Source organism: Alligator mississippiensis, chromosome 2 (genome assembly GCF_030867095.1).
Source record: "Alligator mississippiensis isolate rAllMis1 chromosome 2, rAllMis1, whole genome shotgun sequence".
Taxonomy (NCBI): domain Eukaryota; kingdom Metazoa; phylum Chordata; order Crocodylia; family Alligatoridae; genus Alligator; species Alligator mississippiensis.
Genome location: NC_081825.1, coordinates 213,510,448 through 213,536,923, shown reverse-complemented (window position 1 = coordinate 213,536,923; position 26,476 = coordinate 213,510,448). Strand labels below are relative to the sequence as shown.

The 26,476-nt window shown below is 39.4% G+C and overlaps 1 protein-coding gene across 3 annotated transcripts in view; it reads left to right on the top strand.

Annotated features, from left to right (window-relative positions):
- The window catches only part of NAV2 (neuron navigator 2), a 417,342-nt gene that overhangs the window by 317,790 nt on the left and 73,076 nt on the right, over positions 1-26,476 (top strand). For all 3 annotated transcript variants that reach the window (XM_059722729.1, XM_059722730.1, XM_059722731.1), the window contains 4 exons: positions 9,727-9,865; positions 17,433-17,724; positions 19,322-20,024; positions 24,488-24,955. In XM_059722729.1, the coding sequence (XP_059578712.1) occupies positions 9,727-9,865; positions 17,433-17,724; positions 19,322-20,024; positions 24,488-24,955 (1,602 nt within the window). The remainder of the gene's footprint in view (positions 1-9,726; positions 9,866-17,432; positions 17,725-19,321; positions 20,025-24,487; positions 24,956-26,476) is intronic.

Below are 26,476 nucleotides of genomic sequence, written 5' to 3'. Positions count from 1 at the left end.
AACCATCATTGGCACAGATTAGTCTAAATTATTAAGGGAAGTGGTTACTATTGATTTTGTGTGTGTTCTTTTAAGTCATGGCATGATATGAGTAGTCGCTCTTCACTGGGTTAGCTTCCTGGGACAGAGCAACTCTTGTTGATCAAGGCACTGCCAAATTAGATTCATTCGAAGTATTTGTAAATTCTAATACTTTAACAACTTAATACTCCACTATCCTCATTTTTTTTTAAATTTTTGGTAGGAACCCAATGAGTACAGACCTTATCTTTGCGTCCATGTGTATTCAGCTGATGATGATCAGTGTTATGTGGAACAAGATTTCTGAGGTGCTACAAATGTGAAAAACCTGCATGTGACTCTATACCAATTAGGCAAGATTTGTGCCTTAATTATTTTGTATAGCACCTTTATGACACCTTATAAATAATTAAGACCTTCCACAATGACTGGAAATTACTTCAGTTTTTGGCACTTATGAGTTCCTTGCTTTCTTCCTGAGTTTCCTGCTGGGGCTAACAGTTTGCACTCCTGAAAAACTGAGAAGTTTTGTATAATACTATCATTATAAAGTGCTGTACAAGCAGGAGGGGGGAGAGGGAAAGGGTGACTGGGAGAGAAAAGGCTACACTGTGCCAGACCACCTACTGGTGGGTTTCAGTTTTGTGAGCACTTAGTGACCTCCTTTTTTTTGGTAGGACTGTTGTTGTAGCTCTGATGGTCCAAGAAGTATGACAGAAGCACAGGGTTGTTTGTTTTTTGTGGTGATCTTTTATTGAACCAACTGTAAAATGGGAGAGATTTTAGGCAAGCTTTCAGGCACAAAGTACCTTTATTTCAAGTCTAGGGAACAAACAAATGCAGCCTAAGTTAAATACCAGATAAAACGATGGCTTTCCTTGCATTTTTCTTTTGGGACTGTCATTTAGTGAGCTTGTTGTCTTGGACACTCACACGCATATTAAGTTGACCTAGTGGAGTGTCAGGAAGGATGTTAAGATTCAGAGTACATTACTCTTCTAGTGGAAATTCTTTCCTTGATTTTTTCTGGACCACCCAGCACAGCAGAATCTGAGTGCTGCTTGCATTTCAGGGTGTTTTTCTTTCTTTACTATTATATGTTCTTTTTCCCTCACATCTTAATTACATCAAAATCACAAGAGTCCAGCTCATTTTGTCTTACCCTTTGTATTAGAAAGTATTTTTATATTGCATAAGAATTGAGAATCTCCTATTCTTTGCTTATTTTTGTGAACAGAATTTCCTGGAACTGTAGCTCTCTCTGATGTGATTCCCTTGGATCTCACAAGCTGAATAAGGTCCTGGGTTAATTCTTAGATGCAAGACTGTGTAGAAAGCAACTGGTCAGGAATTGGTATCGGTATTTCAATAAGTGGCAGTCTCTTCTTCAACTTATTGTTTATAATAACACTGCAATCCTAAAGTTGTCAGCCTCTGGATGAGAAAAAGTAAATTATGTGGCAGAGGCAGCTACAAAAAGCCCCCAATACCCTGACATTCACGCACAATAACATCTCTTATTTATAAACATTTGTCTCTAGCAGTTTTCATCCCTGTGGGAATTGCTCTGCTCAGTCACCCAGGAGCACATTTCTAACCTTGCTTCCTTTGCACAAGTCCATATAAATGTCCTCTGTATGTTTAGCTGTGATATTTCAGTGGTTATTAAGAAGAGAATAACATTTAACGGGGGAAAAATGGTAAATCCTAATTGTGGTCCAGGTGCAGAACCCCTCTGGAAATCCATGGGGAAAGCCTACACCGCCCCCTCAGCAGAATACCAAAAGAAATCAGTTGTAAGGAGCACAAACGAGAGCATTTACAATGGTGGTGGGAACACAACAGTTGCAGGGACCACAGCAGCACTGATTTCATCTTTGCAGATTTCCTTAGTTCACAACCCACCAGCTATACACTGAATCAAAGTTTACTTTTTTCAAGGAGCGGATGTGTGGTTTTGTATGTGTGTAAATAAGCACTGTTTGATGTGTACTCTTGATAATGTTGTTTTTACTGTTATGAAAGCAAAGGACCTATTTGGTAAGAAAACAGAAAGCGTGTATAATTTATATTTATAGGAATTTTTATCACTATTAGAATTGGTAGAACTTAAGTGATCTCAGCAATGATGCAAGGGCCATGATCATCCTTTTAGCTTTCATTGATATAAACCAGGGCTAATTCAATTAAAGTCAGCGGAGTTGTACAAAACTGGTGTAGGATTGGAATTATCCTGGGGCCTTCAACCGATGTCTAATTAAAGGTACTGATCCTGCAACTGTAGGCTTGCCAACTCTGACTGAAGCTATTCTGGAAGATTTTTTTTCCCAACATGATGTAATGTAATTAATTTCATTTTCTTAAAATATCCTATTAAAACCTCCCAGAGTGCTTTCAGTAGTCACTGGGAGATCAGTGCCTATTCTGGTAGACTCACACCCAATGTGGGAAGGTTGGCAACCCTATACAACTGTCTGGGCACAGACCCGTTTGGAGCCTACTCAGTTTCAGTAGAGACATGGGACTGCTCCTGTGCATTAATTGTAAGATCAGTCCCTTATTTATAAACATCTTAGGGAGACAGATACTTCATAACTCAAGTCATGTAAACATTTCAATAGAAAAACCATTTAACATTTGAATTCTGGAGTGCAACTCCAGCATACAAGAGTTAAGGACTGGCTGAAAGCATTTTACAGGATTCCTTTCACATTGCTATGGGTTAGTGCTAATCCTACATTTGGGTCAGACACACTAACTCATACTGATTTATCTTTTAGCCCTGAAGGCAGCGCAGTTTCAACAGGAACTATTGTTTTGAACAATGGCCAAAAAACAAGTTCCACCAGTCAAGCGTTTGCAACTTAATACAGCTGTCTGGCTGCAGGGTTTAGTGGTTATATATAGTAACTAACTGATGATTCTTTGAGTATAAATTCAGAATGCAAGCAGGTAAAGGGTGATGTTACACTTAAAAATTATGCTTTTCAGCATGAGATTACTAGTTCTTGCAGAAACTTTTTTTCCTTGATTCTTCAGAATGAATCAGATGGAAGGTTCCCTATACCATGCTAAAATAAGGTGATAATCCCCTAGGTGCTGTGTGCTTGATTGTGGTTACTAGAAGTTTGACAATGGCTAGTCTTGTTCAAATTTTAAAGGAGTAGACGAAAAGAAATGGCTTGTTCTTCATCGCTGATAACAGAGCTGTGATTAGGGACTGAAGAAGAACTAAAATAAAGAGAGTGCCTGTAATATTTTGGCTTTTACGAATCTTTTTTTCAAATATTTCCCCTGACTAAGTAATATTATCTCCTGATAATTGCTAGTCTTTTAAAATATATCCTTCAAAATTTACTCGTTTTCTAACACAGTTTGCTTGGCCACAGTGATGCTAAATGGAATTAGTGAAACAGAACCTAACAGCTTATGAAATGTAAACTGAATATTCACTAAAAATTAAAATGGACCAAACAGCTTCAGTAGATGTATGATGGTTTAGTTATGCAATCTGATATGAGTCATTAAAATGATTAGTTTCTGCCTCAAGAAGAACAGCTGGAAGTGACTATATGATGACAAGGTCCTTCATGTTTTTCTTTTCCTTAACTGTTTTGGCAATCTTACTTTTCAGAAGTGTTTAAATTAGCACTGAACTCCAAATGCGGCTGCATCAAAATTGTTTCAATTTAAAATTAAATTAATACATTGAATTATGACAAAGGAGATTTTCTGAAGACATGGAAAGTAGACAATCTGTATACAATTGCTGTATTTTCATTAAACTCTGTTACTTTTGCTAGTAGATTTTCTGTTCACCAAGTCTTATGGAGACATATATTTGGCATATTAATATTATAATATTTTGGGTGGAAGACCCTGTGCAAGTGACTCTATTTGGCTTCCTGAATTCCTAATACAACCATGTCAGTATCATGTAGAATCCCAGAGGAAAATAATGGAAGTTTAAATATTCAGTATCTTGCTTGATAGCATATTTTGTGAGTCTTTTTTTTTCTTGGAATACTTTATGAGGTGTTTATTAATTTATCGGATGATTTTTTTCCTCTTTCAATAAGCAAATAAACAGTGAAAGTTTTAGATGAAAAAGGATCATTGCCATGTTTCCAGTGCAATATTGGAGGTGTGCCATGTCTTTTTGTCTTTGACAATTTATTGTAATTTTTATTGTGCTATTCCACAGCAAAATTGAAGTATACACCCAAAAAGATAGTGATGCATTTTGCCCTTTATAAATAGCATTATTTAGTAATGTTTTAATTATTGTTTTGCTTAGCGCATGTGAATATGGAGAAGTTCTGAACTGAAATGATGTCCAAGGATCCCATGGGTGTATTCATACCCCCTTGCAGTAGCCACCTTTATGTGTAAAAAAACCACGCTCAATTGGAGAACATTAACAGACTGTAGAAAACTGCAAGACTGAATACTTGACCAGTTTGCAGTTCTGACTATTTCAAAAAAGTAGGTTTGAGTAGCTGACCTGGTCCTGCTGCTTTTGTGTGGGAGACTAACAGGAGTACTGTTCTCAGTCACTTTTGGGTGAGAAGAATAAAGGCAGGGAAAGAAGAAGGGTTTCCACACTACCCTTAAAGCATCACTTCAGCGGGACGGCAGCTCTGGAAGAGATTGTATTCCTGTGGCTGGCTGTTGTGAGTGTGCACTCCTTGGCAGAGAGCATAAAGGTCGCTTTGGCATGGGAGGAGCAGAGTACGATGAGCAATAGTCACTTAGTGAGTAGTTGAAACCACAGGCCTCATTTTGGATCAAAAAGGGGTAGACAAGAGTAGTACAATAAAGTTATTAGGTATTATGTTACAGATGAGTATCTTCAAGTTAATGCTCGGTTGTACCTGTTTAGGCTTTTAGAAATCTGAGAGCAGCTTTGCCTCTACTCAGTTTCCATTTCTTAAGCTGTATTTAAAATTTAAAGCATCAGAAAACATCTGAGATGCTTAGGGAATGATGCTTTACATTTAAGGCTGACCAAATATAACCTGAAGTAGTATAGTCTACTCAACAGTGCTGTAGGTCTCCTCTAGGGCTAGGCAGAGAATTGAGAGGGTAGTACCTGCAGTCTAACTGATTCAATTAAAAGAGATGTTGGTGCACCAGCCTTCTCAGTGTGTATGCCTTTTTGAGGTTTTACTATGCCTTTTGGATGTCTCTCATCTGTTCAAGTGTAATAGTACCTGAAATCCCTATAGAAGCTATTTGCAATCAGATATGTTTTCAGTTCTGGTGATGTCCTTTGAGAGGGTTGTGGTACAATTTCTATACGTATAAGGTAAGAGGTTGAAATGAATACACTTCTAAGAATTCATGTAATTTCCAGTAATCAAAGTAGGGTTTTGGTTGATTGATCAAGTGGAGGAAGAAAAGCCCAAATGTTCCAGCTTCACGTTATGGCTCAGTAGATTTTTGCTGACATCAGAAATTATTAATTGCACCAGCTAAATTACAAAGATGTTATCATGGCTCAGAGAGCCAGGAATGCTGTAATTACGAGGGTTGTTTGATTTCCCATTCTGCTTCCTCTCTTTTGACTTTAACCACCAGGACACTGAATCAAGGTAAAAATGTGAACTAATTTTTGTGAGGGGGTTGGGGCCATTTTAAGAGATAATATGAAATAGCCATGTGAGCTTGGTAACTGATTATCACCTTTTTGGGGAGATCATTGCCTATGCTTGCAAGAGATGTATCTAAGACATTTTTATAGCTTTGATTTTTATGACCCTATGTGAATGAATACAATATAAAGCATTCAGTGTATAATGTGTGCTATCTGCTATATATTTCCTGTTTAGAAATGCTGTAATCTTTTCAAGATGAATAATTTTTCATTACTGAGTTTATAAAAAAGAGAAGTTAGAGTGTACATGTATTTTAATGGTTACATAAATGATCCTATTTTTGTCCTGAGATGTGTGTCACGCAGTTTTTGCTTCTGGAAGGCTTAGCATTAGCAGCATAGCAGAGTCCAGTGAACATGCATGAATAAAACCGGTTTTAAATAAAGTCAAGGGTCTTGCTTGAATGGACAGTACCAATTAATACAATCTTTAAACTCCTTTTAATTTCCTTTCCTGTCCATTTTATCCATTCCTCTTATTGTTAAAGACTGATTTCCTCCCCACTCAGATGTGCTTCAAAATAAAGCTGCAATTGATATGGCTCTTTTTAGCTTACACAGCATCTTATCTTATCAAAACAGCTTGGCAGCTTTGGCATCTTGTCAAAACAGCTTGCATCAATATCATTTATTGGTATCCTCAGCATAACTGCAAGAATACTAGCATTATTTGTTAGCTGCTAGCAGGCAAAATACTAGGCATTATAGCTCTGGATCCCAGAGATATGGCTGTTCTTTTTTTTGTGGTAATGTAGTAGGTTTTAAAATATAAAGTTTTTATATGGTTACTTTTCTCTATTAGACTGAAGTACAGCAAATATTTAAACTAGAACACTTCGTAAAATCCCTTTAAATGCCATATAACAACCCATATCTTCAGATGCATGTTTCTGATTTTCTCTGTAGACAATGGGCATGTCTACACATACCTCTTTTAAATGGGATTAGCTTAAAATCTCCATTTTTAAGGCATATTAAGGGGCAAATATTAAATTTAGGCGTGAATAGCTAAATCGCATTAGCCCACATGTATATGCTTAATGTGCATTTACACATCTGCATGTGGGCTAATGTCGCTTAGTTACTCATACCTAAATTTAATGCACCTGAATGCACATTAGCACATCCAAGTGTAGACACATGCCTAAATTGTCTTAATGTGCCTTCAGCAAAGGTGCGTTAAGTTTAGGTGCATGTAAATACATATGTAGACACACTCAGTATGTCTTAATTCAACAAAATGTTTAAGTCTAACTCTTAAGTAGCATGGGATTGACTACTAGCTATAGGGCTACTCAGAGCATTGTGTTAGCTATTTGCTTATGTACTTTGATGAACTGGGAGAATATGAGGATAATGAGTGGTCAAACTTTTATAAACAGTGTTGTATTATATGGGATAGTGGAAAATAGCAACTGAAATAAAACTGTTGTTTAAAGTCCTTCTGCTTATTTTCTCCTATTATCATCTTTTTTCTATCACTTTAAGCTCTGGTGCAGTCCCTATAAATTACTATTGTTGTAAATGCAAGTGGGAAAAATGGGGAGAAAAGTTGTTCAGCAAGTTAGTGGTAGATCTGTGAATTCAGCCCGTGAAACCTGAATCTAATTCCCTTAATTCTAACCTCTGGAACCCATTGTCCCTTGTTTTTATAAATAGCTAATTTTTAAAAATATGTATTATGTATCTTGTGTATCCAGTTTGTATGTGGCTTCCAAATTCTGGTCCAATAACCCTCTGTGATCTTGGGTTATTCAGAACTATGAAAGTTTGGAAGAAGTTTCAGGACTGGATTTCTCTAAATCCATGATCCATGTTTTAAAAAAGCTATAGTACCAACACCTGAAACGCATGGGCTTCTTATCCATGTTTAAATGCTTTCTGAAATATGTATTTTCCAGTAGGCTATCTGTAGGACATTGTTCAAATGTGAGTTTATTTCCCTTGGAGAAAAAGCCTTTCCTTACTTGCTAGTTTGTAGATCTTTACTTATGAAGTTTACATAGGAGCACATATTCAGGGTGGAGTGAGGCCTTACCCTTTGAATTTCTTTTGTTTTGTCTGTTATGACCTTCAAGTTGTGCGGGCCGGGAGCGATCCAGGCCCTTTTTCGTGCCGCGCGGGCTGTGGCCAGCAGCCCGGGCACGCTGGGTCGGAGAAAGCAGGCAACACGCTAGAATTAGGCACGGACGCTTAATGGTTGATTTAAGATTATTTTACTTACACCGAAGATGGTTGCGGTGCAGGCAGGAAAACTTGCTTGAGTTACAGTTACAGATAGAAAAGAAGAGAGGCGGACTAGAGTTCCTTCCTGTGAACATTCTTCTAGCCCATCCGGTTGGAGGCTCTAAACCACGAGCCCGTCGCGCCAACCGAAGAAAGTACTCGAAGCAAAGAGCTCTGAATAGACTCACACGAAGTTCGCTAGGCTCCATGGAACTTGCGCACAGGGAAGGGTTCGTCGAGGGATCAGGCGGTGACGGGGAGAGGCGAGAGGCTGATCAGACCCCTGTTGCCTTCTTGATATTTACACTGGGCCCAATAGGCTCCGCAGTGCTTAGAGATCTTCACGAGACGTGAAGTCTGTCCTCCTGATGTTTGTGGAGTCCTCCAACTTGGGCGGAAACCACTCAAGCCTCTTATACAGCCAGCAAGCCAATTGCTAGCTGCCACGTGGGAATAATTTAGAAACAACCAATAGTGGGGCACGAATCTGAATACAAATGGCGGGAACTCCTTGCAACATGCATCTCCTTTCTGCAGCTAAGAAATGCACCCTGCAAAGAAAGCTACAAACGGCGGGAAAATAATTTAGCAGTGCCGAAGCACGCACAAACAAAAAATCACACCCTTGGGTTGTGACACAAGTCATCGTAAATATGTGGTTACTTCGGGCATTTTTAGACGTGTGTGTGCGACACAGTGCCAGGTGCTTTTGAAAGCCCCTGGCGCTGTGTCACGTGCATTTGTATAAATGGCAAGGGGCACGTTAGCACTGAGAAAATGGCAGTGGCACACTTTGGAACTAAAACACTAAAGGTGTTTTATTTCATAAGTACACCAATGAATACGACACAGTGCTGGGCGTGTCAGCTCGCAAGCGGAGCAGACTCGATTAATCAAGTCTGTTATGATGTGCTTGATCTCTGGTACATCGCAGCACAAAAAGGTATGTGTATAAATGCCCTTTGTTGTGTTAAAATTCCAGTTAGCCATGACTTAAATATTTGTTGATAACAAATGAAGCTATCATTTGCTGGAAGAAACTATTCTTAGTAGTAAGCTGTTGTTTTACCTGAGTGGTAGGGATATGAGTGTATGAGAGTGCTTACAGTAGTTGTCTTAACAGAGACATCCCTTCATTAAACCTTTAAAAACTAGAAACAATAATCAGTTTCTGAATACAATTCTGGCCCTTTTTTCCTTTTTGGGAACTGAACAGTAGAAGTGGGTGCTTATATAGTTGTGGGGCCAGGTACATAAAATGAATAAAATTAGTTTAGAAACTTTCTTATAAATTGTTTTCTACAGGGAGTTTAAGTTCCCATTCCTGCTGATGGATAAGCATGGTCCTGTTTTCTCTCTCAGAAGTATCTCCTTGAGCTTATCTTTTTCTTGGGGGACTAGATGGTGATGAATTAAAACTTTATAATCATTTGCAAATTTTGAATTGAGTCAATATGAAGAAAGGCTTTATTTGTGACAGGATCTTATTGCTAATACAGAATAGACAGTTATGGCAGTCATGCAAATGACTTTTTATATGACATCAAACTTGATATCTAAGGGTGTACCCACACAGCTCAAGGCAGCACAGTGCTGATGTGCTTGCTGTGCACACATTAGCTTTGCAGACCTAATCTGCCCATACAGGACACCTCTGCATGGCATTGCCTTGTACCATATAAACATCAAAGAGAGCAGTCCTGTGTTTGCAGCTCAGATAGGATATAGCCTGTATGAATAATATTTCCCATTTTGAACTTTTTTGTGTTTTGGTTCTTTAGGAGCCCAAGTGTTGGGTTTAAATTGTGTGCTTCTTTCCCCAGCTGGGATGACAGCAGCTCTGTCAGCAGTGGGATCAGTGACACCATAGACAACCTTAGCACCGATGATATTAACACCAGCTCCTCCATCAGCTCCTATGCCAACACACCTGCCTCTTCCCGTAAAAATTTGGATGCACAGGTAAGTTTTCTATTTCATTTTGGACAAATGGTAGCATTGAAGAGTTGTTTCTTTTAAGCAATAGATACAAGGCTCTGGGGTGGAATGACTTCATCCTTCTGAAAGCTCAACACTTTCTTGAAATAATGAACCACTTATGCATTTTTCTTTTATATAGTAATCCTGGGCTCAATCTTTGGCTACCTTTACAGCCATGCAAGAAGTCAGGCTGAAAGAGTTGGAAATTTAACCAGAAGCAGAGAAATAATCTGTCAGCTGTATTTTTTTAAAGTGAGGCTGATCCTTAGAGAGGCTGGGAGTTGCAGGTGCCAGGACCTATCAAAACTTTGGGACTTTCAACACCATTAGTTCTATTTCAATTAAAAATATATATATTAGAACTAGTGGCATAAGAAACTCCATCTGGGATTCACAGAAGCTGCAGGAGCCCATCCCCTCTGAAAATCAGTCGATGAATAACCAAGATAGTCAACAGTAATCTTCTTCCAATACCCCAAATACAATGGTTATTGTTAAAAGAGCGGCGCTTACCAATGGTTACCCCACTGTGGTGTGTGAGATTGCCACAATATTTCTCTTATGTGTGGAATCTGTGGCATATCTGCTACCAATGTAGAACAATTAAGTATTAATTTTTTATTGGTACCACTTTACATGCAGCATTATAAATAGCAGATGTGATTTTTCTTCAGTACTAGAAAGTGTTCTGTACAATTTATAAAAGAACAAAATTTAATTAAATTGACATGGGAGTTTAAAGATTATTGCACTTTCAGTGGAAAAGTAAACATATGTTTGCTAATAAAATATATTATTTTAAGCTTCCAGGACTGCATGTTATTGCAGGCTTTCTATTTTTGGCAGTAATTCGTAGGAAAGTAAATTTGTATCCAGAGGCAGCACAAACACAGCTTTCCATGCTTCTACCCTACACATCCAAATATAGTTGGATGTTGATGATACCCATCAGTTGTATTTATATTTTTCATTACAATGTGTTGCAATAATACAAGAGGCAGTCTTCTTTTTATATTGATGCTAATTTTGTTATGAAACAAGCAGCACTGAAAAATACATCCTTGGTCCTTATAACTGTTTTCTGAACCAAAGTGGTACTCTAGTATCACAGCAGAGTATGTTGTTTCAGTTTTGTAGCTGATGCAGCTTTGCAAAAAGAGGTTGATGTGATTTCTTTCTGTCTTTTTGGACTGGAACTTGAATCTGTTTTTAATAGCTGTTTTAATGTAGCAATGTGGTTGCTGTGAAGTGTTGTGCTGTCTGAAGTACTATGTTGTAAGTGTATATTGCTCTTTGTTCCCTTGCCATGAAGTGCGTATTTGAGCCTATATTAAAGATTTAGCCTCTGGTTGTGTGTCAGTGACGTTATGTGTGTATGAAAATGCTAATGCAAGTCCTTCACCAAACTAATGAGAGAAGGTAAGGTCATTGAAGTGCTTTTCTTCCAACATGTTGCAAAAAAAGTTACACAGGGACCATACATTTTCCCACACAATCATTAGCTTCAAAAAACCGTCTATTTTAGAATATGCTGAACAGCATATAGATATGCGTGTCAAAAAATTGTGTTGCGAACTAGCTCAGAATGTTGTGAGCACTCATGAATCTCTGTAAAATGTCCATTTGTACTAAAGTGAAAGTTTTCATTAACTTCAATTTGTTATTCATAAAATACTTTTTTTCTTAAAAACCAAAAGCTAATATTAACAAGAGAAAGTAAATACGCTTGGACTGTGGGAAGCATGCTTACATTGGAGTTGAATTCCTAAGTACCAAAACTAACAGCCAGAGCTAATAATGAAACCTAGTAAGGAAAGTATTCCTTATGGTCCACTGTTTCCCTTCTTCTCTTGTATTCTTTGCCTTGATCCATGTAGTAAGGCTTTTGGCTTTCCACATTGACCTTTCTCTACTGGACACAGTTCATCAGTACTGAAGAGGGTAGAAGAATCCCTTCCCATGACTTGCATATGACACTTCTGTTAATAAGTCACAACATGGTGCTGGTTTGGTAACCTATATTCAGCTTGTTATCCACCTCCACATGCTAAAATAGGTCATAAGAAAAAACAGATCCTCAGCTTCAGTAACAGCAGCATTAAACTATAAGCTACTTTAAGAAGGCAGCAGAGCCATTTAAACTCATCTGATTTCTGAGACTGTTCTTGAAGCTTTAAGAGTTCAGTTCTTCAGTTAAGATTGCTTCTAGTTCAGTCAGCAGACTTTGTAGCTTAGGATGACCTCTGTTAGACTTTTACAAGATTTCCCATTTCATCCAATTTAATGATTTCTCAGATGGAGTGGATTTTTAGCTACTGCTGTAATGACAAGTCTCTTTTTCCCTGCCCCCTACCCCTGTTTCTGTGCTCTTCTTATTCCCTAGCATCAAACAACGATTTATATAGCCAAGCTGCTTCAAGAGTGGACTTGCAAGATTTCATAGACATTAGGGCTGGAAGGGACCTCGTAAGATCATCTGGTCCAACCCCCTCCCCAAGGGGCAGGAAGTCAGCTAGGGTCAAATGATCCTGGCAAGATAAATGTCCAAATGTTTCTTGAAAGTGTCCAGAGTAGGTGCTTGCACTACCTTGGGGGGGGCGGAGAGGGGAGGGAGGGGATCTGTTCCAGGCCTTGGGGGCTCGGACAGTAAAGAAGTTTTTCCTTATGTCCAGCCTAAAATGGTCTTGCAGGAGTTTGTGACCATTAGACCTTGTCATTCCCTGGGGTGCTCTGGCGAACAGGTGTTCCCCCAGGTCTTGATACACACCCCATATGTACTTATAGGTTGCCCCAAGTCACCCCTGAGCCTGTGCTTCTCCAGGCTGAAGAGTCTTATAGCTCACAGCCTCTCATCATAAGGCCTGTTCTCTTGCCCTCTGATCATGTGCATAGCTCCCCTCTAGAGTCTCTCAAGCTTCTCCACATCCTTCCTAAATTGTGGAGCCCAGAATGGGATGCAGTACTCTAACTGCAGCCTCACCAAGGCCAAGTACAGTAGGAGGATGACATCCTGGGTCTTGCTCAGGATGCATTGGTAGATGCAAGCCAGAGTTTTGTTTGCTTTGCCAGATGCGGTATCACATTGGTGGCTCTTGTGGTCAGTCATGACCCCCAAGTCTCTTTCAGTCATGGTGTTAGTGAGTGTAGCATTGCCACGACTATGAGTGATGAGGGTTTTTAATTCCCTAAGTGAAGCACCTTGCATTTCTCCATATTGAATGCCATCAGGTTTTCAGCTACCCATCTTGCAAGCCTATTGAGGTCGTCCTGGATCACTAGCCTACCCTCAAGTGTTGACACTCTTCCCCAAATTTTAGTATCATCAGCAAACTTGGCCAGTCCGCTTTTGACACCAGTGTCTAGATTGTTTATAAAGACATTAAAGAGTAAAGGTCTGAGAAAGGAGCCTTGGGGGACGCCTCTAGTCACCAGGCGCCATGTTGATTTGGTTCCGTCATCTACCATTCCCTGGGTCTGACCTCAGAGCCAGTTCCCCAGCCATCGGACTATGGAGTAGTCGAGGCCACAGTTGCTCAATTTTTCCATGAGGACATCATGGGACACAAAGGCTTTTTTAAAGCCCAAATATATGACATCAACCTCTTCCCTTTTGTCCAGGTAATACGTCACCTGGTCATAGAAGGAAATTCGTTTGGTCAAGCAAGACCTACCCTTAACAAACCCATGCTGGCTATCCCTCAGAATGTTGCCTTCTGTTAGCCTGTCAAGAATGGTATCTTTGATCATTTTTTCCAAAATCTTCCCAGAGATTGAGGTCAAACTGATTGGCCTGTGGTTTCCCTGGTCTTCTTTCCTCCCTTTCTTGAAGATTGGCACCACGTTGGCCCTCTTCCAATCTTCAGGTACTTCACCTGAACTCCACAAGTTCTCAAGTTTCCTCGCCAGTGGCTGCACTATGATGTCTGCCAGTTCCTTTAGCACTCTTGGGTGCAACCTATCCAGACCAGCTGATTTATGGGGGTCCAGCCTCTCAAGATGCTCCCTCACATGATCCATGCCAGTGGTGGGCATATATTCATCTTTACCCTGGTCATCCCACATCATGATAGGCAGGGTGGTCCCTTTGGGCTGGTGAAAACCAACACAAAGTAATCATTAATCAGATTGTCTTTTTTTCTGTGTCAGTAGTCAGCAGCCCCAGCTGGTTTAGCAGGGGTCCAATGTTGCCCTTGTTTTTCTTTCAACTCCCCACATGTTTTGTTGTCCTTACTTTGTGTAGCCAGATGGAGTTCAGTTGCAGCGTTGGCTTTTCTATTTCACTACCTGCAGGTGTAGACCAGTGCAGTATACTCCTCCTTAGTGGTGTTTCCTGTCCTCCATCCATCATACACCTCTATTTTTAGATGAAGGAGGTTCATGAGTTTCCTGTTGAGCCAAAGGGGTTGTTGAGCCCTTTTACCTACGGGTGGGGATGGACTCCTCTTGTGCTTCTGGGATCGCTTTCTTAAGGAGCAACCACTCATCGTGAACTCCCCTCCCTGTGGAATCATGGCCTCTCAGGGCCTCAAGAACAAGCCTCCTGAGCTTATTAAAGTCAGCTTTCCAAAAGTCAAGGACTACTGCATTGACTTGCCAGCTTTGCGATGGGTAGTGAAAGTGATCAACTCATGGTCACTGACCCCCAGCTTCCCTTCGATTCTTAAGTTGCTGATTAGATCATTCCCTTTGGCCAGTACCAGGTCCAGCAGCGCCTTGCCTTTTGTCGGCCCATAAACTTCTTGGAACAGGTAGCGCTCATCCACGCATGTAAGGAAGCTTTGTGACTGATTGGATTTGGCCAAGTGCTCATCCCATAGGTGTCTGGATAGTTGAAGTGTTCCATGATGACCATGCGCTGAGAGTGTGCAGCCTTGGCCAGTTCCCATGTGAATTCTTGGTCAAGCACTTGTTCCTGGTTTGGAGATCTGCAGTAGACTCCTACCACTGTATCCCCTTCACTACATTCCCCTCATATTTTAACCCAAAGGGTCTCTAGTCTTCCCTCTTGGGTGCCAATCTCAGCTTTAAGGATGTGTAGTTCTCCTTCACATAGAGAGCTAAACCTCTACCCCTTTTTTCAGCATGATCTCTCCTGTACAAAAGTGCTAGGGAAGGTTGTGACCAAATGATGATTTTTTAGAATTGGGTTGTTGTCTCATATTTGACTATGTGGCCTCTTTAGGAGATAGATGAAAACAGGAGATGGATAATGAAGCCAAGACCACTTTTCTTTAAGCAGAAAAGAAGAGAAACTTTGTATTTGAATGTCAGGTTGAACATGCCGACAAAAAAACGGTATCTGAATCCACAAATCAGTGGTAGACTCTTGAATGTTTTATAGTTAAATGAGTCAACAGCAAGAAAAATGAGTCCTGAACTCTTTTATATGACTGTAAAGGGGGAAAAAACTATATAATGTGTAGTGTCAGCTTTCATTACTGAACACTTTGACTATTTTTCATCTTCTTTTTAAAATACCACAGCAAAAGGCAAAGGAAATTAAACCACAAAAACCTTACACTCATTTAATATTAAAGATTTAACCTAGCGAGAAAAGAAAAGAAATTATAAAACCGCAGACACACTCAGGGAGACAAGAGATTTTAAAATAAAATGTAATATTTTGCTGAAAGCATATTAAATTGTCCTGAACTTTTCTCTTTATTTCCTTTCCCCACTTTGTTGATTAGTCAAATATGCAAGGGTATTTTTTAAAAAAGCTCTTGAGTCATTTAAAACCAGATCCTTCGGGTTGCTATTGCACTTTGTCTGTTGAAAAATGCTGAATGCTCTACACTCCTGTTGAAGTCATTTGGAAGTGACCATGTTCATAATGTTGCCTGCCCTGCCTCCTCCTCCTCCTCCTGGCCCTGGCCCTGCCTCCTCCTGGCCAGTTAATTCAGTGATACCCAGTCAGGTGGTAGAGATTCAGGGTCATGTTAGATGTTATGCTTAGCATGTTTTGCTGCTTGACCACATGGAGGCTCGCATTTTAAGTGTAGCTAACATATCCTAAGTGTGATTGTATCACAGCCAAGTTACAATGTTTCACAGGAGGAGTATCTCCACATTGCAACATGTTCAGCTGTCATCACAGTGCTCCATGGAGATAATGCATGATCAGGATTCCAGTACAAGGTCTGGGACTAGCAGTCAACTCCAGCACCACACCAGAGCCTGTTCAAGACTCTTGTGTTGTGTGGGACCTGGGGCTGACAATCAGCTGATTGTCAATCCCAGTCCTAGCACCGCACTGGAGCTGGTTCAAGACTGCCAATGACAGACACCTAGCTCAACTCAGAGGCAGGTGTTTTCAGGCTAGGCACTGCTGGGCATGTCTTAGGGATGACTCAGGCTCGGGGCATCAAGGTTGCTTGTTCTCACAAGCATATGTGTGAGTCCAGTGCCAAGATCAGTGTTGGGGGGGTGGGCGTTGGAGGGGAGTACAACTAGTTCCAGCCCCATCCACAACGGGCTGAGATAATAGAAAACATTATTATGAGACTGCTCAGAATACGTTCTAACTTTTAATATGGCATGGTAATGCTTACTAGTCTAAATAAACCACTTGCTAAGTGTTCTGTGTGGTGAGGCCCTCAGTTGCTTCAGAAGGGTGTTGCCATTAGAGGCTAAGGTTAGCCATCAAATTTTGATCCTGATCTGGAGTTGAAATACTTTAACATGCAACTAGCAGTCAGCTTTTCTACCTGGTTGTGGTATTACAAATTTGTGATTGCTTTTCACCAATTCAGTTGGCAGGAAAAGCTTAATTCAGTAAAATAATTGTAATAGTCATGTTTCAATCATAATGACAGAAAAGGAAGAAGAGGAAAAGTACTGGACAGCATAATATATTTGATAAAGATGTCCAGAGTTTTACTGTGGTTTGGCAAAGAGAAAAATCCCTCCTTGACAACAGCTGTTGTTGAATTTTCCACCAGGCGCATAAGGTGTCTGATTTTATGAACTGAATATACAGTAGAATATGTAAATTTGGAAAAGGCAGGGATGATATTTCAGTGACAATTAAGAATGGTTTTGCTTTGTGTATTTACATTTGATTTTAATATTTTTAGAAAGCTTCATTGGGAGTTTCAAAATAGTCTGTCTCATCTTGTTCTAGATATCAAATTGACAGACAATAGGTAATAAAGCAGCAAAAACAAAAAAATGAACAGTGCCCATTTGAAATATTTTTTATACATTACAAGAAAAAGATTCACATGAAATCAAGGAGGAAGATTGTAAAAAGCATGGAACTGAATACTTGGCTTCTTTCCATGGTAAATCAGGTGTTTGGTGCTTTGTGTGTTGTTTTAATTTTAACCATTTAGTGACTGTTTCCCCAGTGCAGCAGGAAGTATAAGCAGTTGTTAAGTTTATTTTTTTTTATCATGGATATTTTTTTTGGCAAAATGTTTGTGTAACCAGAAATGATTAGTGAGTTTATAAGTCAGGTAGAGGGTTCCAGATTTTGAACCTAAAGAAAGTAATGTTTGAAACAGGAATTGACAGTGGAGATTCTGCTACACTTTGCTCTTTCCCTTAGACTGATGCAGAAAAGCATTCTCAGGTTGAGCGGAATTCCCTGTGGTCTGGTGACGAAGTTAAGAAATCAGATGGAGGATCAGATAGTGGCATAAAAATGGAGCCTGGATCTAAGTGGAGGCGGAATCCCTCTGATGTGTCTGATGAATCTGATAAAAGCACTTCTGGTAGGAAGAACACAGTTATTTCACAGACTGGTTCCTGGAGACGGGGCATGTCAGCTCAGGTTGGCATTACTACACCAAGGACTAAATCTTCAGCCACTTCAGGCACATTAAAGACACCTGGAACAGGTGAGGAAATATGTAACATGCAGGCAAGCCGACAGTTTATTCTGTAGAAAATAATGCTTCAGTTTTCTAGTCTCAACTTGAAATAGCTCTATGTATTTTATAACTTTGGGAAGGGGGAGTTCAGTATACAACATACTGTATTTCTGCATTTGTTTTATGGTTTTATTATAAATATAATGTGTGTACTAGCATGCTTTCAATAATGTCTTCATGATAGGACTAATTCTTAATTATACTATTTATTGAATGCAGTGGCCACACACAGACATTCAGTTTCTCCCAGGAGAGTTGCTAGTCTCTCAGTAGAAACCACTAGTGTACACATGTTTAGCAAAAATGGCCACTCCAGGAAAAAATAATCTGGGAGCAACAAGGGTTATAGTGCTCCCTGGAGGGTTTCTGCTGGGAGGGCAAATGGCTGTGCATATTGTTTTCTGAGACAAGCCACAGCTGTCTTCTAGCACCAAGGTGTTTCACTCTCTCTCTTTCCCCTTGGGAAAGAGAGAGCACAGTGCACAGTGTGTTGACCACTGGACACTATTACTCCAGCCAAGCAGAGAACAGAATTAAATCCTCACAGTCCCCACACTGTGCTGAAAAGAAACACAGGCTGACCCTGAGCAGTTTGAGTTAGCTTGTCAGGGCTGCCCTGTGCACCGCTGCCATCCTGTCTCCAGGCAGACTAAGGGAGCCTACAGAGTACACTGAGGTGTGTGCACAGAGGGCCCCTGGCTGTGCAGCATCTGTGCTGCAAGCTATCTGGTCTTAAGGAGCTCAGCATCAAATGTCTGTTCAGATGTCTCTGGGTAAGTTTTTGTACCAGGAGAGCAAACCTGGGAGAATTCTCCTAGATCATTTGAATGTGTGTACACAGCCAGTTTTTGCAGTGCAGTATCTTTCATGTAAGGCTCATTAAAATTCATTAAATAGAATTCTGTTTTTTATTCCCTGCTTAAGAATAACTGAGAAACTGCTCAGGAGAATTTTGTGAAAGGTTTCACCCTACTAAAATAGAATATGCACTTAATTTTATAATAGAGCATTATTCAGTACCAGATTTCCAAATAGATCTCATCAGAACTCTAAGCACATGCAAATGTGCATGATTATTAATAGAATTTGCACACACAAATGAATTTATTATCCTTTTACTCCTGTTTGATTCTGTACACAGCCATGCATGGAAATTCCAAGGTCTGTTTTGAAAATATAGTCCTTACCATGTAGCAGGCATTCTTTCTAAAGCCTTTTTAAAAGTTAGAATTTTGCCTTCCCACATCTTTTATTTAATAATACAATGGCACAAACTATGGTAGTTACAAAGTTTAAAGAACCCGCTTACTTATCTGTCACTTTACCTAATAATCTGTCCACTATTTTTCATATTCTCAAGGGCAGACGCATCAGATACTCTCTGTGGCAAATCTACATGAATAGCTCACTTAGCGTGATATTTTAGTTCAGTGCAAACTGGATCATACTCCTAACCGCTTTCTTGTGGCTAACATGCTTTTGCTTTTCATGCTGCTTTGATTTTCACCATTTGCTTAATGTTTTCAAGTCATTAAATAGTAGAATTCTTTTTCTATTTTTGTAGGGAAAACTGATGACGCCAAGGTATCAGAAAAGGGTAGACTTTCTCCTAAAGCTGGACATGTAAAACGTTCCCCATCAGATGCAGGACGCAGTAGTGGTGATGAATCCAAAAAGCCTCCCACAAGTAACTCTAGGACAGCTGCTGCTAATACAAACACATTTGGATTTAAGAAACAAAGTGGGTCAGCTGTAGGCATGACTGTGATTACTGCCAGTGGGGCAACTATCACCAGCAGATCAGCCACACTGGGCAAAATCCCCAAATCATCTGGACTCATGGGTAGATCCACTGGTCGGAAGACTAGTGTTGATGGCTCACAGAACCAGGATGATGGTTACCTAGCACTTAGTGCTCGAACTAATCTTCAGTATCGTAGTTTACCTCGGCCTAGTAAATCCAGCAGCAGAAGTGGAGCTGGTAATAGGTCTAGTACCAGTAGCATAGACTCCAACATTAGCAGCAAGTCAGCTGGTTTACCTGCCCCTAAAATCAGAGAGCCTGTTAAGGTAGTTCTTGGAAGCTCTTTGCCAGGATTAATCAACCAGACAGATAAAGAGAAAGGGATCTCGTCTGACAACGAAAGTGTGGCCTCATGTAATTCTGTTAAAGTGAACCCTGCATCACAGACTGCTTCTAGTGGAGCTCAAAGTACCCACCAGCAAGGAACCAAGTACCCTGATGTGGCCTCTCCCACTTTGCGCAGGTATGCAAAAATTCATTAATTGTGGAAATCATTAGCTGGAGTTCAGTAATTGGAACTGTTTATATATTGAAGTCACAAGAGGGACCCCAGATTTGCACCAGTCAGAGCATCATTTGGCCTAGTGTATTCACATTTATTCACCACTTCAGCCCCAAAAGATATCTCAATTATTGTCACCAGTTGTGTGACTCCTTATTTAAGCGTTCAAGGATGCAGGTATGGAATGACCTAATTAAAAGGACTGTGTCAGCTAGGTTTAATTGTCTTATTTTTAACAAAAATCTTCTTATATGTAAAGATCTGTTTTCTAATCTTCGTGGCCTTACATTTCTTTCCACTGCAAACTTTATTTTAATGCAAACATTTGGATGCATGGGAGTGAGTTTATTTGTTTTCCAATATTTGCATCCAAGTCTTGACATCACAGCAGAGACATCCATAATATTATTTTCCATTTTAATTTGACATTGTAAGTTTAAACATAGGCAGCTTCAAGTTGCAGTGTTTTACATTTCATTATCTCCTGGCATCACATCTATACAATCACACAACATCATCCTATATTGTGATGATGTAACATCCCTTTCAGGTTGCTTACTCAGGCTTAACTGCCATAATGATGGTGTGGGTTAAAGCTTTAGAAAAAGGAAAGACTGCATTTTTTCAGTGAAAGGTTGAATTTGAAAAGACTTGAAGGAATAATTCAACATGAAATGTACAGTTTAATTATTCTGTTTCTGGGCATCATTAAAGAACAATTAATATCTTTATAAAAATATCATTTGCAGCCCCAGCTGATTAAAACACTAAATCAAAATGAGAACTATTGATTGTCCATACTTTCTCTATTGCTTTCCTCAAGTATGTGAATATTTAAATACAATCATAGATTTCTGTTGATGAAACAAAGATCGTTTCCGTAAACTTTTCATCATTATAACATTGGAATGCAGCAACATTTAAGAGCAGTTACAGAGAAAAAATATCAGTCATCTTTATGGAGTTTAAGTTTCGTTTTTTTTTCCCAAAGTTTCATTTAAACCTCCTTGCTTCTGGTTAGCTATTTCATTTCTTCAGCAGTCATCAGACTTCACAAATAGATCAGGGAAAATTTATTGTTGGCACAGCTACTTCATGTTCAGAGTATGTACCGCTAGCAATATGTTCATCTTAATTTTCATATTCAATTTACTGAATATGCATTTAACACTTTGCATTTAACTACAAACCTGACCTCAGTCATATTCTTAGATGAATTTGCACAGTGGGTAAGCAGTAATACTCCCCTCTTCAGATCTGAAGGCAGATAAAATGTTTTCTGCAATTCTCTCAGCAAAAAATTTCCATAGTTATAATTTTACAAGTGTAGTGGTGTCTTGATTTTCCAGTTTAGCTTTCGCTTCAACTTTTCTACTCTGGCACCAATTGCCATGCAAAACCAATATACATTTTACAGAAGACAATGCTAGTTTTTATGCCACTTGTTATATAAAATCAATTGGTGCAGATATTTTAATATTGGCTTATTGATCTTTGGTAATTTTAAAATTTTTTCCATCTCCTGTTACTGTAATGTTTTGCAGGACATAGTTCCTACTCTTTTCCTGATGCAGCTCTGTAGACATAACCAAACACCCAGCTCAAACATGACTATTGCTTGTCAAAACTGATAAAGAGGAACAATGAGATATGAATTCTCTGTAAGGCAGTTCCTTTTAACATTAACATCTATATTCATAATGCCAGCTTGCTGAGTTGGTTCTGAACTGAAGAGACCATTTTTTCAGGCCCTGTCCTTCTTTCATCCACAGCTTATATTTTTTTGATATTCAGGATTTTTTCTGACTCAGCTAAATACGTTTTTGGAAGCAGCAAACCAGGAAAGACTTTACAACAAGACAATTTTGCTCAGTTTGGCAGTTATAAATATTGACTTACTAGATGCTAACAATTGCAATCTTAAATAATGAATTTATGCCATTATTATATGATAGAATTTTGTTAAGTTCCTTATTCTTTTCTTAAATCTTGTACGTTCTGTTCTCTGAGTGTGCATCTGTGAATAACTAGCTTCTTTTGCAGTATGAACTGGAAATTCAAAGAAAAGATAGATTTGGATTGGCTTCAGATTTTCATTAGAAAATAAATCTTCATTTTTTTGTGGCTGCTACTTTGGGCCCTCTGGTACATACACTCTTAACTAAAACCATAATGAAGTAAACTAATCATCCTCATAACCCTGTCTACAAGCAAGACATGCTATATATCTGAGGGCATTCCACTGTTAAATAATAATAATTATTTGTCTCTAGTTTTAAGCAGAAGAGATCCAGGACTTCCTAATGAAATCTGTTTTAAGTACAATGGGAAAATTGCACATGACTGTTTTTCTAATAGAGATTTGAAATGCCCTGGGTACTACACAAAAAGGGGAAAAAAAATTAAAAACACCGAAGTCCTATATTCAAAACTAACACGTACTTAGGAGTCTAAGTACTGAAGATTTCAATGAAGCTTTGTTTCCAAAAGGAATGTCTGTAGGGAGCAAAGCCACACCATACCAGGTGCATCTACACATGCTATTATTGTTCTGTAAGCTTACTGTGCAGTATTTACTATGCAGCATTTTACTGCACAATAAGCTTTCCTCAGAAGTGCATGTACGCATGTGCCTGCTGAGAGTAAATTCACTCTTGAAGGGAGCAGTTCAGTGCAGGGCTATTCCTGCCCTGCTCTGCCTCATTACAGCAGCCAGTGGGAGCTCCAGGCTCCCCCAGGTGCCAACTCTGGGAAGCAGCTGCTTGAGGGAGGGGAGAGCTTTCCAGCCCCATGCCCTAACCTGCCAATTGGGGCATGAGGCTGGGAGGCAACTGCCCAGGGAAGGGGACAGTTCCTCTACCTTCTGCTGCTTGAGCTGACCAGGAGCAATTTGCTCCTGGTCAGCTGTCTACACATACAATAATGCGCAGTAGCTATTGCACGGTATCTACAGGTAGTAGCCAACCATGCAGTAGACTAATTTAGTGTGCACATGTAGGTGGTGATGCTTTACTGCACAGTAGATTAGACTACTGCACAGTAAAGTGTCTCATGTAGATGTGCCTACTGAGACACAGTACCTCTGTGCTGAGACATGTTTTGTTCACTCCACATGCATTAGGTTCTGAACTGGAAGTAGCATAGTTTCATTAGTTCAGGTCTGTGTGCATTCAAGTAAGCAAGTTCTGCAATGCATTTATGTCATGTCTCAGTATAGCACTGCCTTGTACCAATGAGCCTACCTGCCTTGAACCAACCAAATTGACTGTGTCCCTTTGAAAAATGGGATTTAGACTTCTTAATCACATAGGTGCTTTTTAAAAACTGCCCAGTGGCTATCTTGAATGAACTGGGGACTATTTTCATTATTTAGGGCAGTTTTGGGATGAAGTTACCTGATTTGCCATAAGTGAGGGGTTTTTTTGGTTTTTCCTAAAATTTCTCCAAATTCTTCTTTTGAAAGGTGCATTCAGTGACTTGTACAGAAATCAAGACTGTCTTTTTATGAGTTCTACCAGCTCAGCGGTAACAATTGGGGTGAATAAAGTCTGGCCATTTCAGTTTCTGTCTTGTATTATTCGCCAAATGTTTGCACACACAACTTCTTATATTGGGACTTCAGTACCTGCAATTCCCAAGTTTGCTTCGTTTCCAAGAGCAAAAAAGTTTGGTATACATGGTTTGGAATGGCTGTAGCCATCTCTTCTTCATTCTTCTGTGTTTCTCTTTCACAATGGTTTTACATCATTGGGATTTAAAGATCTTAATATGCTTCAAAATGTTCATGCTTCAAATTAATCCTTTTATTAGCATTACTGATAGAAATCTATTTTCCACAGGGAACAAAAGATAATATAGTCAATAACATTTTGTTCTGTGAAAGTATAATTTGAAGGTTCAGATAAGGAAAATATATGTTTTTAGGTTCAGAGAAGGAAAAGATAGGCATAATAATTTTCTCTGTATTTGATTGATAGCAGAGATAAGGAAAGGAAGTTTATTAGTTTATTGTTATTGATCTGAATCTAAAAACACAATTTAGAGGTAGAAAACTGTTATAACATAGTATATCTTTCTTTAATTTTACAAGCAACAGAAAACTAGTCCTCTGAATCACCAGTTTTCAATCTATTGCTGTAATTAAAATTACAGGATCATAAGAAAGGAGGGCTGCAAGGTCATCTAATTCAGCCCCTTGCTCAAGGCAGGATCGTCTCTGACTAAACCATCCCAATCTGCCCAGTATTGCATCACTGCCTACAGCTGTAGCATCTGGTCTCTTGGTGAAGCTGAATAGAACATTTTCTAGTAATTGTTTTTCAAGTGTCTAAAGGCAAATAATATATATAAAAATATCTTTGTTATAGTCATTTTACATTCCATTTCATATAGTTTTTATTATGCTCTCTGAACTTTTTTTACAGACTTTTTGGTGGCAAGCCAAATAAACAGGTTCCTATCACAACAGCTGAAAATATGAAAAATTCAGTGGTCATCTCCAATCCTCATGCTACCATGAACCAGCAAGGGAACCTTGATTCTCCCTCTGGCAGCGGTATACTGAGCAGTGGGGGCAGCAGTCCCCTTTACAGTAAGAACATGGACATGAACCAGTCTCCATTAGCCTCTAGTCCCAGTTCAGCACATTCAGCTCCTTCGAACAGTTTAACTTGGGGTACCAACGCAAGTAGCTCTTCTGCTGTTAGTAAGGATGGAATTGGATACCAGTCTGTCAGTAGTCTTCACACGAGCTGTGAATCCATTGATATATCTCTGAGCAGTGGAGGTGGGCTGAGTCATAACTCATCCAGTGGTTTGATCACAACTTCTAAAGATGATTCGCTGACTCCTTTTGTCAGAACCAACAGTGTTAAGACAACATTGTCTGAGAGGTGAGTAGCTTCTGTTTACTCTCCATTAATATATACTATATGTGCCTGTCTTTAAAATTAGAAATATAGCAACAGTAGTTCATAGTGTCATTCCAATTGTGAATCCAGTTCTTTATTACACAGGACATGGATCTGTGTTTGGATGAGATTTTTCATTTCAACCATCATTGTTTAATTACTATGTGCTATTTGATATTAGAATTTCACATATTTTAATATCCCTCTCTACTAGTTGATATAACTATGGCCTAAAATACACACCACTACAATTTTCATCATGTGCTGCAAAGCCATATATTTCTTGTTAAATTACATTTGTTTGTATTTCACATTGTTAGAATCTGGGCAATAGGTGCTGGGATACCAGGATGATGATGAACATTATGTATGAGACTGAGTAGAACAGAAGTTTACTTTAAGAGCAAACATTTTTAAAAGAGTATATTTTGAAGCCTTGGAAGCTAGCCTTATCTTGCTGTGTGACTTTTTCCATTATCAGGACTTTCTAGTTGTTGTGTCTTTGTAACGGAAAACAACTGCTGAAAAAAAAATGTTTTTATGACACTTTTTGTTTTGTTTCATTTTGTTTTAACAACTCCTTCCTTTATTTCCTTCTCCTTTCATTCTAATATTCCTTCTCTTGTTTTCTGTCTCACTGGATGTCTTCTTCTAGCCCTCTCTCTTCCCCTGCTGCTAGTCCCAAATTCTGCAGAAATACTTTACCCAGGAGACAGGACAGGTAATGCTGTCTCAAGGCAGTAGAATGCACAAAGGCTCTAGGTTTTGTTGCCCACATTTATGAACAAAATGTTTTGTGAGAGACTGTGCTCAGCTGAAACCTTTTCTGTGTTTGTTGCTCAGGTGTAAATTGTGACACAAAGACATGCCAGTGAGAGTCTGCTTAATTACTTCACCTATCTGGTTAAAACTGGGAAATGGCAGATGACAGAGTTCACATGTTGTTGCTATATATTTTGCATCGTGGGGTTTGTTGTTAGTTTTTTTCTTTGCCAAAGGTAGCTTTATTTTAAAACCCTGTAATTTGATTTACCATTCTAAACTCTCACTAGCATTTCAGCATCCTTTGGCATGCTGCTTTTTCCACTGCCTTTCAGGACTGTCACTTTGTCATGAAGTTTTAGTGTTGTTCAGTATACTCAGTGTTGTAAGTCCTTTACTCCAGTTTGGTTTGAAGGTGTCTTGCAGGATCTTTTGTGTGTCCATGTTTATAAAAATGAATTTAAGAAGATTGGGAAAAGATTGAAGTCAGTAGCATAGCTGAAGGGGGATGACTGGGGCAGCAGCCCTGGGCACCAGCTTTGTGGGCCGATGCAAAAAATAGCCATGAGTCCAGCAGCAGCTGATCATGCTGTTGTGGTTTGCACCTCAGGAGCCAGTGCTGCCCTGGGCACTACGTGCCTCCTCTGCCCCCACACTGAAACTGGGCACAGAGCTGTCCTGCTATACCTCTGATCGAAGCTAACCATTCCTGTGTTTGCTCTTAGCTGTGATGTGGCCATT